General features: G+C 37.2%; 1 protein-coding gene across 6 annotated transcripts in view; it reads right to left on the bottom strand.

Moving 5' to 3' along the window:
* LOC128529934 (cyclin-dependent kinase 17-like) overlaps positions 1 to 16,195 on the bottom strand; it is a 38,597-nt gene extending 22,402 nt beyond the window's left edge. For 3 of the 6 annotated variants that reach the window (XM_053503556.1, XM_053503560.1, XM_053503554.1), the window contains exons 1-6: positions 15,925 to 16,195; positions 7,859 to 8,011; positions 6,329 to 6,475; positions 3,422 to 3,555; positions 2,631 to 2,756; positions 254 to 310 (exon numbers count right to left, since the gene is read on the bottom strand). In XM_053503556.1, the coding sequence (XP_053359531.1) occupies positions 254 to 310; positions 2,631 to 2,756; positions 3,422 to 3,555; positions 6,329 to 6,475; positions 7,859 to 7,988 (594 nt within the window). In that variant the 5' untranslated portion in view covers positions 7,989 to 8,011; positions 15,925 to 16,195. Of the gene's footprint in view, positions 1 to 253; positions 311 to 2,630; positions 2,757 to 3,421; positions 3,556 to 6,328; positions 6,476 to 7,858; positions 8,110 to 15,924 lie in introns of all 6 variants that reach the window. The other 3 variants (XM_053503558.1, XM_053503557.1, XM_053503555.1) reach the window with 2 other exon arrangements.
* Positions 16,196 to 16,979: the final 784 nt, after the last annotated feature.

Genomic DNA, 16,979 nt, shown 5'->3' on the forward strand with positions numbered 1-16,979 from the left:
GAAGGGTCTCAATTCTCAATTCCACTATTCCACCATCTCAATTCTCAATTCCACCATCATTCCAAACACATTTGCCAGTTTTCCTCAATAAACACTGATTGTAGTTTTGTACAATTTAAATTATAGCATTAGATTCACATACAGTCCTGTTCAATTATCTGCTTTGGGTTTTAGACAAACTTACAAATAAAACGAAATGCTTAGATGCTTAAAGTGAAATTGTGAGGCAATAAAAGATATTACATAAACTTACTTCTCCAAGTTTGTCCAACTTGATGTATGTCTCCAGTTTCCCAAAGCCAATTTCAGACTGTATAAGAAAAAACAAACAGCAATTATTCATCTCATGTTTTTAGACATTGACTGTCTACTGTACCTACATAAGAGTCAGCTGAAGAGTTAAGATTTTTGTAGAGTTTTGATTTTCGAGATATAAACTACAGTGATTATAATATACATTAGCAATAATTCCTTTTATTTAGCTATTTTTTAAGCTTTTTTCTTATTGTTGTTTAGCTTTTTGACCAACATAATATTTGCAGTATGTTCACCATAAAAGCTGTACTATACAGTGCTGTAAAAAGGAATTTGCATATTTGTCACACTTTAATGACTAAGATAATTACACAAATGTAATATTATACAAAAGATAGCACAAATAAAGAAATGCATTGTGGAAAAAGTAATTGCCCCCCTTGCTAAATCATGAGTGAACTGTGAATACCCACATTTTTTGGAGTTAAAATTTCACTTGCCACACCCAGGCCTGATTACTGTCAGACCTGTTGAATCAAGAAATCACTTAAATAGAACCTGTCTGACAAAGTTAAGCATGCTAAAAGATCTTGAAAAGCAACATATCACAGTCACAATCTAAAGAAATTCAAGAACAGATGAGAAACAAAGCCATGATCCACATGGAGAAAACTTGGAACAGTGGTGAACGTTCCCAGAAGTCATCGGCCTACCAAAATTACTTAAGAGCACAACAATGACTAATCCAGGACCTCATAAAAGAACCCCTCGAAAACATCTAAAGACCTTCTAAAGACTGCAGACCTTACTTGCCTCAGTAAATATCGCTTTTCATGACCATGATTCAACTATAAGAAAGAGCCTGGACACAAATGACATGCATCTTACATTTGCCAAAAAAAAAAATCTTGATTATATTATATTATACAGTTATTAGGTTTAGGGGCAATTACAGTTCCAGGCCCAAGCCTGTGTAAAATGGGAGGTTTGTGTCAGGAAGGACATCCGGCGTAAAACCTGTGCCAAGCTTGTAACTGTCCGCTGTGGTGACCCCCTATTGGGAGCAGCCCAAAGACCAACACCCAAAGGTTAGGAGCAATTACTTTTTCACCCAGGGCTAGGCAGGTTTGGACAGCTTTGTCCCTTAACAGATGAAATCATTATTTAAAAACTGCATTTTCTTTTATCTTTGTATAATATAAATATTTGTTTGATCATCTAAATCATTTAAGTGTGACAAATATGCAAAAAAAATCAGGCAAAGCAAGTAAATACTTTTTCACAGAACCGTATATTTTCCTCAGACATACATTTATTGCACTACTTATGTGATTAAAAAATACAAATTTAAGCTATTCCCAATTCAGTTTCAAGTCCATTGCATTGAGTTGCACCATTAATATTCATTTTGGACTGGACAAGATTATTTAAAGAGCCGGATCTGTGCGAGGCGTGGAGCTTGTAGCAAAGAGGCGGATTCTGTCCATATTACAATCCTTCTCACCCTCTATACAGTGCGCTCTTTGACCAGAGGAGCGAATTCAGCTAGAGACTGATAACTATTAAGTGTTTTACAGAGCGCCACAGGAGATATTTTCTCCCAATGGCCGTAAAATTATACAACTCTTCCTTGTAACATCTGCACTATGTGGGTAGTAACTGTCAGTAACGATACAATACTTGTTCCGACAGTAATTTACCAATACTCTTGTGCCATGCCACTCTTCAAGAACAATATTGGAGAACTGTATGATTTGTACAATGTCTTTTGCTTTTTTACCTTCCAAGTGCAATATCTCTAAATTAAATCGTGACTTATGTGCCTTTCTTCAGTGCAACACATAATTTACTCTTTTTAAGATTTATTTATTATTATTACTAGTGCTTCTTTTTCCTTCTTTTCTCGGAAAACAACGATAGGCAAATGTAACCAAGACAAAGCAATTTCCCTCTGGAATTAATAAAGTTCTTTAAATTTTGAATACCATGCCAACAGTGAAGCATAGTGGTGGTAGCATCATGCTCTTGGGGTTTTGTTCAGCATGTGGGACTAAGAGACTGGACAGGGTTGAGGGAATGCTAAATGGAGCAAGGTACAGAGATGTTCTAAATAAAAACCTGTTCCAAAGCGCTTGGGAGCTCAAACTGGGGCGAGGGTTTACCTTTCAACAAGACAATCCAGCCAACACAAAACAAAAGGAGCTTAGCGACAACTCTGTGAATGTTCTAGAGGGGCTGAGCCAGAGCCCTGTCTTGAACCCTACTGAACATTATTGGCCTGTATCAAGCAACTATGGACACTGATGAAATTAGTGAAATTGGGTTATTTGGGTATATTTAAGGATTTAAAAACATTCTTCATTTAATTGGCTTACCAGTGAAGCTCGCCGTAGCTTCCGACTCAAGGGTTTATCAAATGGAGGACTGTTCATAGCAAATTTTTCCAGGTAACCCTCTGGCAAACGGATATCCACCGGCAGTGATAGACGCTTATTAATGTCCTACACAGAAAGAAACATTATGGAGGGAACCGAGTCAAATTACACACACCACAGACACACACACATTTTAAATCAATAATTCTTATAAGGAAATAAGGGTAGACAAAATATGAAAATATCATTAACTAAATATAAATTTTATAACAAATGTATAAATTATAACATTAATTTAAAGGATATACATATGAAAATTTAGTTCACTGTGGTTTTAATCACCTCGCTAGCACAGTTTACTAGGAAACCCAGGTTTACATTTTGTTACATGTATTTAATTTATTTTTTACTTTTTTTAGTGAAACACATGGAGCATTTTAGTCATTTCTTTTTTTTACTCACATCAGTTACATGATTCAAAAACAGCCAAAAGGGAAAAGGAAGTATAGTAACACTGCTAATGGGTAGCAATTCTAAATGAAACAGCCCATCAACACAGAACACAACACAGACATTAACTTCACTGCTAATGCCCCAAGCATGATTAAAATTCAGACGCATCTTCATTCATATTGATTTCTTTTTGTACATGTTTTTTCATTAATCATTATCAAACTGCAGTATAGAAATAATCAGAACTAAGAACATTTGCAATTTATGTGTCTGTATGTCAGAGAGAGTGAAACAGAATATTAGAGGGAGGGAGAGCGATAGAGATGACGGGGTATTACCTCATTGCAGATGCGACGTGAGTGGTTGTTACGCATTCGCACTCTGACAGGACTCTGCACCTCATCGGATGAAGTCCCTGACGCCTGATCACTTTCTCCATCTGACCCCATTTTGACATTTTCATGCACTATACCTTTACACACACACAAAGACACTAACTTAATAAATCCAATTATACCTAAGTACCTAAAGTCATGTTTACGAGGATCACATTTGCAAATTTTGTAAAAAGAAAAAAAAAATACATTCAGTGAAATTCAGAGTTCAGATATACTGCAAATAATAATATAACTGATTACCACTGATAAACCTATATCTGGATTTATTCTTAATGTTACCATTATTCCTAATATTACAAATTTAAAAAATCCCCATAAAGTAAAAACCTGTATTTGGTGACTGCATAGTCAAATTTAAGTTTCTTCAGAAGTTCTTCTGACAGCAAACTGAAACAACTCAAGGGAGGTCCTAAATGTTCACTCTACTGCACTAAACAGCAGAAGTACCCTTCATGTCCATCAGAGAAAAGGGTGTAGTAGTTTTGGTAGTTTTAGTAGTTTATGGACAAAAGGGCATTGGTTGTTCTGTCATGTAAAAGAGAGAAAAATGAATGAACACTGCAGGGCTCCTGAGTGAAACAACACAAATGTGTTCACCTCATAATTGGAAGGCCATGAGTTTGAAACCTGATGATGCCCCTGGGACCAGAAGTCTAAGCAAACAATCCCTCCCCTTACAAAAGGCCCTATAATACATAGTTGTCTTATAGCTATACAGTTGTTTAGTCCCAATCGTGTGAGTTCTAAACACATTGTGCATGTGAAAAAGGTCTTACTCCCTCTATTAACCATATAGTGCATCCGGAAAGTATTCATAGCACTTCACTTTTCCCACATTTTGCTATGTTACAGCATTATTCCAAAATGGATTAAATTTTTTTTTTTTTTTCAAAATTCTACAAATAAAACCCCATTATGACAACGTGAAAGAAGTTTGTTTGAAATCTGTGGTAAATTCAGTTGATTGGAAATTATTTCCAAAGAAACACACCTGTCTATATAAGGTGCCACAGTTAACAGTACATGTCAGAGCACAAACCAAGCTATGACGTCCAAGGAATTGTTTTTAGATCTCCGAGACAGGATTGTATTGAGGCACAGATCTAGGAAAGGGTACAGAAAAATTTCTGCAGCATTGAAGGTCCAGATGAGCACAATGGCCTCCATTAACCATAAATGGAAGAAGTTAGGAACCACCAGGACTCTTCCTAGAGCAGGCTGCCTGGCCAAAGAGAGCAATCAGGGGAGAAGAGCCTTAGTCAGGGAGGTGACCAAGAACCTGATGGTTAGTCTGAAAAAGCTCCAGTGTTTCTCTGTGGAGAAACTCTACCATGCAGGCCTGATTGGTAGAGTGCTGCAAAAATGGTTGTTCTTCCGGAAGGTTCTCCTCTCTGGAGCTCTTTCAGAGTGACCATCGTTTTCTTGGTCACCTCCCTGACTAAGGTCCTTCTCCCCAGTCGCTTTGACCAGAAGGCCCACTCTAGGAAGAGTCCTGGTGGCTCCAAACTTTTTCCATTTGGAACCTTCAATGCTGCAGAAATTTTTCTTTACCATTCCCCAGATCTGTGCCTTGATACAATCCTGTCTCGCAGGTCTCCAGACAATTCCTTGGACTTTATGGCTTGGTTTGTGCTTTGACTTGCACTGTTAACTGTGTAACCTTATATACACAAGTAAATAGAGTATAGATCAGTGGATACAGGATGCACCTGAGCTAAATTTTGATTTGTCATGGCAAAGGCTGCAAAAACATATGAACATATTTAAAACAAAATTTTCAAAGATTTCAAACTTCTTTCACGTTGTCATTATGAGGTATTGTTTGTAGAATTTTGAGAAAAATTATGAATTAAATCCATTATGAAATAAGGCTGTAACATGGAAAAAGTGAAACGCTATAAATACTTTCCGGCTGTACAGTAAAGTTACCAGAAGAATTGGTGAGAATCTAGTGGGCAAAGTTGGTAGGACATTACCCCAACAGACCTACCTGTAAAGCTATTTTGGAACAATGGATGGATCTACCAAATAATAGTCTGAAGAAGTAGAATACTGAGACAAGCCACACAATGACCAAAAAAATTGACTTGATAAATTAACATTTTTTCTTGTAATTAAAAAAAAAACACAAAGGGACAATGTGCCTGTAGTCATTTACACAATTCTTATGGTGTTTAAAGGAGTTCAGAACTTTGACTGCAAAAACAAACATTATGGAAATTGTACAGATAAAAACATAAAAAAAAAAATTCTTGTCTTTTTTTAATTTTTTTTTTTATAGTTGCTCCTTATGTGTCTTTTTACATTATGATTACCCAATTAAGCTTGATCATTCCTACTAAAAAAGCCTGGACAGCACTAGTTGGTGTGTGTCAAATCCCTTTTAGACTGACATTTGCAAGGAGAAAAACAAGAAAAAAAAAAAGAAAAAAGAAATAAAAATACAGAGATTCACAGAAAAACCAAAGAGGCATGCGAAGGAAAAATACAGAGACTAGGCATGTGCTGAACCCTGGCTATGTGATCACAATGAATTATTCAACATGGATCTTGTCCTTACTGTGAAACAATTCCCAATGTCACTAAGCTGATTTTGCCTATTATTAGCACTATTTGGCCTTTTTATATTTAATGTTACTTTAAAAATGCAATAAAGGCACAAACAAAATAATACAGTATTTAGGACAATATATTTTTAGGCTTAATTTTGAGCATATCGGTAATATATAATACCATGAGACCAAAATGATTTAGTAAAAATGTAATTATACTATAATTTAGTTGATATCAGCACATGCCCAAAAGTGAAAGGAACTGACGGACAGAGAGAGAAAGATAGAGAATCACCAAGAGAGCCAGTCCGGTGAAGAGAAAGGTAGGGTCGGTCCAGGCCTTCTTTACGCATTGCGCCGCGCCCCAAACCCCCTGCGTAGTGGCGCAAGAACGAAGGGGCACTTTGGGATGCGGGAGGGGGCACGGGGCAAACCATGGACTCTAAGAGAGGAGGAGAAACGAGAGAGAGAGAGAGAGAGAGACAGAGAGAGATGAAACAGAAAGACGAGCAGCTGTAGGACTGGGTACTGAGACACCTAGAGGTCAAAGCAGAAGCCATGCAAGGGAAAGAGACTGACAGAGTAGAACGAAAATATAAAGTTACATGTTATAAATGTAAGCAATTATAGTGCGGTTGGGCATAAATTGAGTTCTTATAGTTACAAATACATTTCAAATACAGTCATGGGCAATAGATTCATTTATTAAAAATTGACCGATGTCTCAAAAATCTTTGTGTTATCATTTTACCTGAAACTGTTCCTGGCTGTCCACAAATGAACACAACAAACTTTTTTTGGGCAGTTTAGGATTAAATTATTTGGTTTTAACATTGACTTTATGCAAACATTTGACTTTCCACACTACCATCAAGATTAATAGCATTACAGGATATCCCATAGCAGCCTTCAATATAAGCACGAGATTAGTTTTTAGACTTTCTTTAATCTTTTAAACTAGTCAGACAGTCAGGGGTTTTTGCTGTGAAGTTTAATACCTGCAAGAGAAATATTTACCTACTGTACACCTGTTCAAATGGTTTTGGGCCATTGAGAAATGTCAAATTGAGAAAAAGGTACATGTCTTTAGGAACTGTACTAAATTAGAGTTACAGGAACTTGGCTAGGGGTATTGCCACATCCTTTTATAGTCTTCACCTCACACCACATTTTTTGGGCGATTAAAGGAATTCCTTGGAGGCCAGAGTTTTAGAAGTGAAGCAGGCAGTCTGGTCATTGCACCAGTGTACTGAGAAAACTACCTTGATGAAGTATTACTGTAGGTATTAGTGTTGCAGGGGATTATATTAAAAAAACTAAGGTAGTTTTTACTCTCATAACTGTTCTGTTATTCTCCGCAATCAAAAGTCCGAGTTAGACTTGAACACCCCTTGTACATAATCTATTAAAGGAATTAAAAGTAAACGATTATATTATATCCCAAACAGTATATGATTCTAAATAGATTTAAGCAGGTCATCTTGTGTTGAACCTGTGTGAAATAAATTAAACGTTGCGCTAAGAACTTTGACCTGGATTGACTTTCATCTAGCCTTTATACTCGGTTGTTTGAAAATCTTCAAGAACACTAACAAATATTGCAATACTGTATCTTTCAGGGCTGGAATTCCAGTGTCAACCATCTTTAAACATTAAAAACATAAAAAAAATGCAAACCTTGATTAAAGTTAGTAACAATTTACCGTTGTCAGTAATGCTAATAAACTTGAGATCACAGACTTTATCCTCATGTATGCATTAACATGACAGCCCATCATCCATGCAGCTTGTGTCAGAGGCTTTCGTTTAAACTGTGTTTTCTCACCATTCTCTCGTGACGTAGGTGGCTCATCCGTGGCAGCATGCTCGGCAAGCTCCGACAGGTTTTCATCCACTGGCCGGGCACTGCGCAGGCTCATAGACAAGCGCCTCTTAATAATCTTCATGCGGTCCATCTGAGCTCATTTCATTCAAACGCCTGGAAGGACAGTCAGTCTTCAGTCATGTGCTACAGCAGAGATCTTCTACTCCAGTCGTGGAGGGCTAGTGTCCAGCACAGTTTGCAATTCCCGACGCCTAAACACACCCAATGAACCTAGTAATTAACAGATTAGTTGAATCAGGCTGTGCCTGAGCTGAAGAATCATCAAACTGTACGACACCGGCCTTCCAGGACTGAAGATAAAGAGCCCTGTACTACAGCTTCAACACATAATTTATTTTTATTTATTTTTTTTTAAGAAAACTAACAGCAGTATAAAAAGATTAATATAAAAATCATGACAGGATTATTTTTAATATGGATTTGTTATTGATAACAGTGACTAAATTATAACAATATTTTATGTCTTTCTAATACATTTTTCTTTCTATGACCAATGGACTCTGTGGTTCTTTATGTGGGGTCTGCCGTGCCATTCCAGGCGTTCCCTATATTTAAATCACATGACTGTAATAGAGATTACTATTAACAAGCAGCATTCTCACTATAGTTTTCTAATTTCTAGATGATTTAAAAATGTAAAAATTTATCTAAACTTGATAATTACAAAATAATTTTTTTTTTATATATAAAATCTGGATGATTTTTTAATGATGCAGAAATGCAAATCTACAGCACTAATGACACAAATTAGTTACTGTCAGAGTTCACTTAATGTCCATTTTATTAAAAACACTTAGAAAACACATTCGGATGGCAGCAATGCATAAAATCATGCATATTTTACAAATTTTACATTTTATAAAAAATTATGCTAATTAAATCAATGATGTCAATGGTCTGTTTTTGTTTTGTTTACCGATATGAATACAAATGGCTTACAAAGATTTTTGGATGCTGACCACAAAAATGACCTGTAATTAAACCCATTTATGATCATTTCTATTTGGGCAATTTGTCAGATTTTATGTTTATTAATTTTTGCTTGCATCATACAATGGTTTATGCAGCCCATGCATGTTCAGGGATGCGCTCATGGCAGGTCACACGATATTTGTAGAACTGGTCCGGTTTGGGCATCAGTGTTGAGCCTTAGGGCAGGCTTGTTTCACAGTGGAAATGTACATGGTTGGATCCCTGTTGGCTTTGCTGCCCCCATGAAAGGACTATATGAAAGCACGGAACTGTTGTTAAATTACATTCAGTGCATCAAGTAGAAACAGGATATCAGTGGATCTCCAAAAGTAGTGGCTGTCATTTAAGTACTCAGTTATTTATACTGAACAAAAATATAAAAGCAACACTTTTGTTTTTGCTCCCATTTTTTATGAGATGAACTCAAAGATCTGAAACATTTTCTACATACACAAAATAACCATATCTTTCAAATATTGTTCACAAATCTGTCAAAATTTCCTCTCATTAAAAATGCAAAAACAAAAGTGTTGCGTTTATATTTTTGTTCAGTATAGTTATATTTAAAAAAATTTGTGCGCCTGACAACTTCTGCAAGGACCAATGCGCGGAAAGATGGAAACGTAATCACAGCACCAAAATCGAGATAGGGGAATTAGTAGTTAACTGATTATGGGACAAACTTCGCTGAATGATGATGGTAGAATAATTATAAAGGTCTTGACTAAAATGACATGCATGAAGAATCACAAAGGAGTTTTCATTTTCTGCAATGGAGAAGTACTCTAACTAGTTACTTTTATCAGAAGGTACTGCTGTAATGTAACTGATTACTTTTTAATGACAGTAATTTTGTAATGTAATTAGTTACTTTAAAAAGTTGACATTTCCTTAAAAAAAGATGACCATGACAAAGAAATCTGGTTCCAATAGAAAATAATGTGGCACAAGAATCACTTGTTGATCTTTAAAGATCTTTACATAAAAGTTGAACTGATAAAAAATATTGTGAAAGTAATGAACGAGGGAGGTAAAGTTTTTTGTTGTTTAAGACATATGTTTCCAAGAATAACTGATGCCAATTAAAAAAAAAAAAAGGCATATTCATTTGTCCAGAGATCAGACACATATCAACGACTATCAAAGATATTTTATTGAGGCCAGAGAAAATCATCTTAAAAGCATTCAAGGGCATCAGTGAGATTTTACTTGGCAACTACAGAGCACCAAACTATATTTAACTGGTTGAACAATTTCTTACAGTGGACAAAACCACAAAGTGCAACATGTCACTGTAGATTCCTTTTCACGTGGACTTCTTTTGAGAAAACAAACTTTTGAAATACAGGTTTTGTTAGAGAACAATTCTGTTATGAATAGCGATTTTTTCAGTTTGATCAGCCATGTAACCGATTCTGTGTCGAGTGCATAAGCTTCCATATAGTGCAACAGAAACAATGTTTCATGGCATTATGTTATCAAAACTTGAATGTGTTAAAATGCATCTGATCTGCCTTTTTCGCCAAACGTATTTATTACACATGCTTCAATTAGTATCAAAATGTTAGAAGCTTTGAGTGCTAGCATGTTTGCAATTGCTCAACATGCACTCAAGACTTCAGAAGCATTTAAGCAAAATGGCAAAATGTCAATTTTCTTTTGTTATAATCTTACAGTTTTATTGTTTAAATACTGCCCTTGGTTTTTATATTTTAACTTATGATAACTTCTTTTTATTTAAGGTTCAAGGTCTTAAAATTGTGATATTTATAAAATTGTGATACTTACAAAATCCCAATATTAATCTAGGTACAGTACTGTGATACATCAGGTGATCACTGGTGATTCCCATACCATTCTCAAGTCCCGTTGTCTAATCTCTTATAGTTTTCATTCAATTTGTCGCAAAGAAGTATGTATGAATGGATAGAGAAGTTCAAAGAAAGTCACACAAATGTTAGCCATCAAGAAAAAGACAGACACCTGTCCACGACTAATGACAAACTTCCGCAAACTTCTGGGCACACTGTCAACACTCTGCAAGAACTTTGTTTTGAGGTGTTAACATTTCTTCTCCTTATAGTCCTGATCTTGCTATATCGGACTTTCACCTGTTTGGCCCCCTGAAACCAGCTCTACAAAGACAGAGATGCACTTCTGATAAAAGGAAGACAGGTGGGTTTGTGGCTCACAGCTGAGACTAAAACATGAAAGGAATACAAAAGCTTGTCGACAGACAGACAAAGTGTGTTGAAAAGCAAGGAGATCATGTCGAAAAATTATGGATTTATCTTTTCTAAAAATTAATTAAATTAATTCTACAGCTCACCCTTGTGTGCATGTTTCTGCATGTGCATGCATAGATAGATAGATAGATAGATAGATAGATAGATAGATAGATAGATAGATAGATAGATAGATAGAAATCAAATTGGCAGCTAGCATAATTACATCATATCAGCTGGTCTCTGGTGATGCCATCCCTAATAATGACTGACAGTTTGATGCTGTAACAGAAAACCAAATGCTCTAATGCCTTTAATTTGCTATACTGTTGTCAAAACCACATTATAGTATAGCAAAGGCTTAACATGTTATTTTATCATAATAAGTAAATCAGCACCATAAAGAGGGATATTTTTTTTATATATTTTGTTTTTTAACCATCTGGCATTTGGTCTTATGTTTAACATTAAAAAAAAAAAAAAAAGTGTTTGCAGATATAAACTCCCCATGACATGCAAGAACTAAATAGATACTCAGTGTTTTAGAAAATTACTGTATCCACTATATGTTCTATGCCTAAATGAGACGTTGCCCTTAAAGCTGCTAATGGAAGGCCAATAAAGTAGTAATAGTGTATTGATATCTAAGCCTTAATTGCGAAAAATTTAGCAATTTTTTGTTTATATACTGCATCTGGCACGTTGGCTTAGTGGTTAGCATCGTCACCTAACATGTCCAGGAGGTTTGAATCTAACATCCAGTCTGTACTGTAAATGCATGGAGTTTAGGTGTTCTCCCCATGCTGGGTGGATTTCCTCCCACAGTCCAATCTCCGAATAAGGAAGTAAAACACTTCAGGATGGCAAAATGAACAGATGTTAAGGCTGCTAGGCCAAGAGGAAGGGGCAGAGAGCATTAGCCTTGTGTTTTTTTGGAGACTGTGCTGACCACCTGTTTGTAGTAATACAGCCCCTGTGCAATTTGGATGAAACAGGCATCACATTGTCGGCTTTCCTTACTTTCCCCAAAACATCTGCCAAAAAACAAACCTCTCTACTTAATAAGAAGATACACAGTATGCAGATGGGCATGAGGGCTGAACGCCAGCAGATTAAATAAATGAATTAAAAAAGCTGGACAGGTCATTGGGACCAACTTGGACTAATTGCAGTGTTTTTTTTGGTGGCCCAACATGTTTTCACCTTTTAAAGTTACACTACATGGCCAAAAGATGTGTGAACACCTAAGTACTGAACATCCAGGGGTTCCACTGGTTTTTAGACCATAGCTGTAGGGATGCGTGTTCATTTGCCCGCAAGCTCATAAGAAGTTTGGAACTGATATTGGGCGAGAAGTTCTGGGATGAGGTTGGAATTCCAGTTCATCCCAAAGATTTTTATTGGGGCTGAGGTCAGAGCTCTGTGCAGGCTGCTTAAGCTCTTCTACATCAATCCAGGCAAACTATCTAATCCCAGAGTTCTCTTTGTGCACAGGGGCACTGTCATACTGAAACATGTTTAGGCCCCTTAGTTCCAGTAAATCCTACATTTAGGCCTGGGTGATACGGCAAAAAAAACAAAACTATATTTTTCTCATACGAGTTAATAACGATAATTATAAATAAATAAAATAAACATAAATAAGGTTAAATGGCATGATCTTACCTTGTCACATTAAATAAAGAAAACAAGTAAAACCGACTCTAACTCATTAAACACAATGTTAAAAGTGAACTTTAAAATTTGTTTGTTGTATTGCAACTGTTCTCCTACACCATTTACACACAACTCTGCTCTGACCTCATTCACAGCATACTGCAGAGCAAACCTGTCCATTTTTATTGATAATTTCTTCCTCGCTTTCTGCACTCATCACCACCCTGCTTCTGTTGTTGGGTGTGTCTCATTTCGTGGGTCAAGGTGTATGAACTGCTGTTGGATAACGTCGTGTCAACTGTGTTTCACGGAAACTTGTGTCTCATAGAGCAGATTTCACGTAAATATATATTTTTTTGGCCTGCATCCATCATAGTCTTCTCTGGTCTCCTCCCCAGCTCTTAAAGAAGCTTGGGATAGGTTTTTTTTGGGGGGAAAGCAAGTAACATTTAAAGAAGCCTCCACAAAGTTGCCCTATAACCAAATTAACCCTCAAATGTGTCTTTTGAAGGATGTGGACTCATAATTGAGTTACACTAGTAGTCTTCTAATGCTATGCTTATAACCAGCCATCATCTTATCAGTAAACTTGTGATGGGATTATGGGCACCCAAAGCTCAAATATGCCTGTAGAGACAACAGGCTATTTTCTCCAGTCTGATCCCACAAAGAAGCCACTGTAGCACAAATTGCAGAAAAAGGTCAATGCTGGCTATGAATTTAAGGTATCAGAACACCCAGTGCATCACAGCTTGTCACATATGGGGCTTAGCAGGCAACGATTTTAAGGTTCTTGAGCCAGCCAATTCTTAGCTCTTTATCCAACCAAACATCCATGAGATGTGCTAGACAAGGATGTCTGATGTCTGGGAGGCCCCACCCTGCAACCCACAGCACCCAAAGGATCTACTGCCAACCTCTGAGTGCCAGACACCACAGCACACACTAAAGGACTTAGGAAGTCAAACCCTAAGGGGATCCTTACTTACTAACTCATCAACTATACCACTTGATCCTGTGTACAGGGCCGCACGTATCCCAGGAGACTTGCTGCACAATGCAGAATAGACCCTGGACGGGGTGCCAATTTATCTCAGTGTGTAAATGAGCTTGAGTGCGTGTGTGCCCTATGAGCAATTTGAGAACGCCAATTAGCTTAATCTACACGTCTTGAGGAAACCCAAGAGGAGGCTACTCAAGATGAGGCTTTTGAACTAGAAAAAGAAAGGCCGTCATGTGCCTTTTACTGAGGAGTGGCTTCCGTCTCTACCATGCAGGCCTGATTGGTGGAGTGCTGCAGAGATGGTTGTTCTTCTGGAAGGTTCTTCTCTCTCTATAATGACCATCATCTTTCAAAATGACCATTATGCTCAGTTTGGTCTGGCAGCCTGTTCTAGTCCTGGTGGTTCCAAACTTCTTACATTTACAGATTATGGAGGCCACTGTGCTTAGTGCTGAACCTTTAATGCTGCAGAAATTTCTCGGTACCATTCCCCAGATCTGAGCCTCGAGACAATCCTGTCTCGCTGGTCTACAGACAATTCCTTGGACTTCATGGCTTGGTTGGTGCTCTGACATGCCCAGTTAACTGTGGAGGCTTATAAAGACAGGTGTGTCTTTTTCAAAGGCCAATTAACTGAATCCAATCAACTAAATTCACCACAAGTGGACTCCAGTCAAGTTGTAGAAACATCTCCAGGATGATCATTGGAAAGAGGATGCACCTGAGCTTAATTTTGAGTGTCAGTGCATAGGCTGTGAATACTTATGTACATGTGATTTTTCTTTTGACTAAATTTGCAAAAGTTTCAACAATCTTCTTTCACCTCGTCATTATGGGGTATGGCTTGTAGAATTCCGAGGAAAATAATGAATTTAATAAGTTTTGGAATAAAGCTGTAACATAGCAAAATGTGGAAAAAGTGAAGTGCTGTGAATACTTCCTGGATGCACTGTACTGTAAATTGCCACTTCAGTGTTGTCTTAAAAAAAATGAACAATGCTATTTGTGGTACAATAGCACAAGGGGGTAGCACCCTTATCACAATTGTTGCTACCTGATCCTCATCTACGAGCTCTACAGATTTTCTGTGCATGTTCTCACTGAGTTATCACTGTCGTGTGTGTTTAGGGTTTCTTGGTGTTCAGGTGTCACCGCTCACATTTAAAAAAAAACAAAAAAAAAACAGAAGGTTGATTAGAATTGCAAATTTGCCCTAATAGTGTCTGCTGTCCTATGTAGGGTGTATTCCTGCGACCAGTATTTCTGAGATGCACGCTGTATTCAAAGCGACCCTAAGCAGGATAAATATGTAATGAAAGTAAGATGAATGAATGAATGCGCCCCCTACAGGCTGAATAGCGTAACTGGAATCATTTAAGGTGGAACGACGAATTATACGAATCCTGTTCAAGCCTCGTTGCATCGTCAGTGCGCACCGGTCAGGTTTTGCATGTCAACTGAGGCATAGTTTCACAGGCAAGACGTGTTCGTTTAACGCGAAACACTATGCGGAATTAAGTTTCCCCCTCATAACTATGCGTCTTGGTTGCAGAAACAAAATAAAATGTTCCTGAGAGATAATTAGCCTCCACAGACACATCATGTTGGCTGGCTAGTTAGCCTTCTAGCCGAATTCTCAGAACTCCATCACACAGCTAGTTTAGATATCTAGCAGCTTCAGAAACTAACAAACGATTTTAGTTCGTTTTAATACGTAATTCGGTTTGTCACGAATTAGGAAACAAAATAAAGAGGTTATGGTATGAAATCTTATTGAGACAATTAGCTAGTTAGCGTCATTGTTGTTGTTAGCGTGCTAGCTGAAGTTAGCCAGCAGGAGCAGAATAGTTTCGGAGCTCATTAGAAGCCAGAAGGATTGGAAGATTTTGCAGGAATAATGGCGTTATTATTATTATTATGTGATTATTATTTAATTATTGTTATTATTACTGTTTATAAAACACTACTCTATTGTACATCATATCAATTACAATATTACAAACATAAGAGAGTATATATGTGACATATGCACTGCTGGTGCGTAAGGTAAGTATTTCAAGGAAGGAGAGGAAAAAAAAAACCCGGACAGAGTGACCATTGAAATAAAACTGATTAAATACACAGGCAGTGTGTAGTGTGTGTGTGTCTACCTGTGCTGAAATCCCGGGGTGGTAACACACTCTAGCCGCAGTGTCCCAGCGTCCTGAGCCACAACTCCACTCACTGCGTCAACTTCACGTTCGCAACGAGCATTAAATATATAAATATATGTATAAATAAATTAAAGTAAATAGATAATTAAACACAATCCACGAGGCAAGCCACCCAGATATCACATTCCACACCACCACAGCATCGTCCTTGACCATGCGGGGATGCCCGAACACCACACACACACACACACACACACACCACCACACACGGCACAGTCGGAGCAGGCTACACTAACTATCCCGGAAAACACTGCAAGGGGTGTGTGTTAGAGAGACGTGGACACATTGGCTTCCACAACACACACACACTCAACGCGATCAACATATTGGAGATTTTTTTTTTCTTTCCCCCGAACACTCGGTGTGATAAATGATGATACTATACAGAGCCTAAGTTATTCATCTGTAATACACTTAGTAGTGTGATCACTTCCTCTGTTTGTGATCATCAACAAATAGCAAATCCAAAACTTGTCTTACATGGGTTTTTTTCCCCAAACCATTCTTTAAATTCTTTTCTTTCCACACAGTTTCTTCCTGCTTTCATACTGAGGTAAAATTTTAATAAAAATGAAAAAAAAAAAAAATTATCAAAATACAAATGAATATCCAAGTCTTAACTAATCATTGCACAACCTTTCAATCTGCCCATCAATGCCTTCTTGGCTGCTGTAGATCTCAGGCCATTATCTTGTGCAAAGTGGTCTGAAGGTATTTCTGCAAGTCATTGTAGTGCTTCTTCTTGAGGTACATTAGTAAAAGTGGAATCAGCCAGGAGTACAGCTCACATCATTCTTCACTGAACTCACTGAATACAATATTCCTATACATGATTCAACACTTTTTCTGCTGTTACTGGTGAACTTTCTAACCATCCTATTTTGTATAATTGTTGATTTCACTAGAATTAAGATTCTACGAGGGTGAGTCAAAAAGTATCTGCACTTTTGGACAATTTATGTTAATTAACTTTACATCATTATTCAACATAA

Source organism: Clarias gariepinus, chromosome 9, assembly GCF_024256425.1.
Source record: "Clarias gariepinus isolate MV-2021 ecotype Netherlands chromosome 9, CGAR_prim_01v2, whole genome shotgun sequence".
Classification (NCBI taxonomy): Eukaryota; Metazoa; Chordata; class Actinopteri; order Siluriformes; family Clariidae; genus Clarias; species Clarias gariepinus.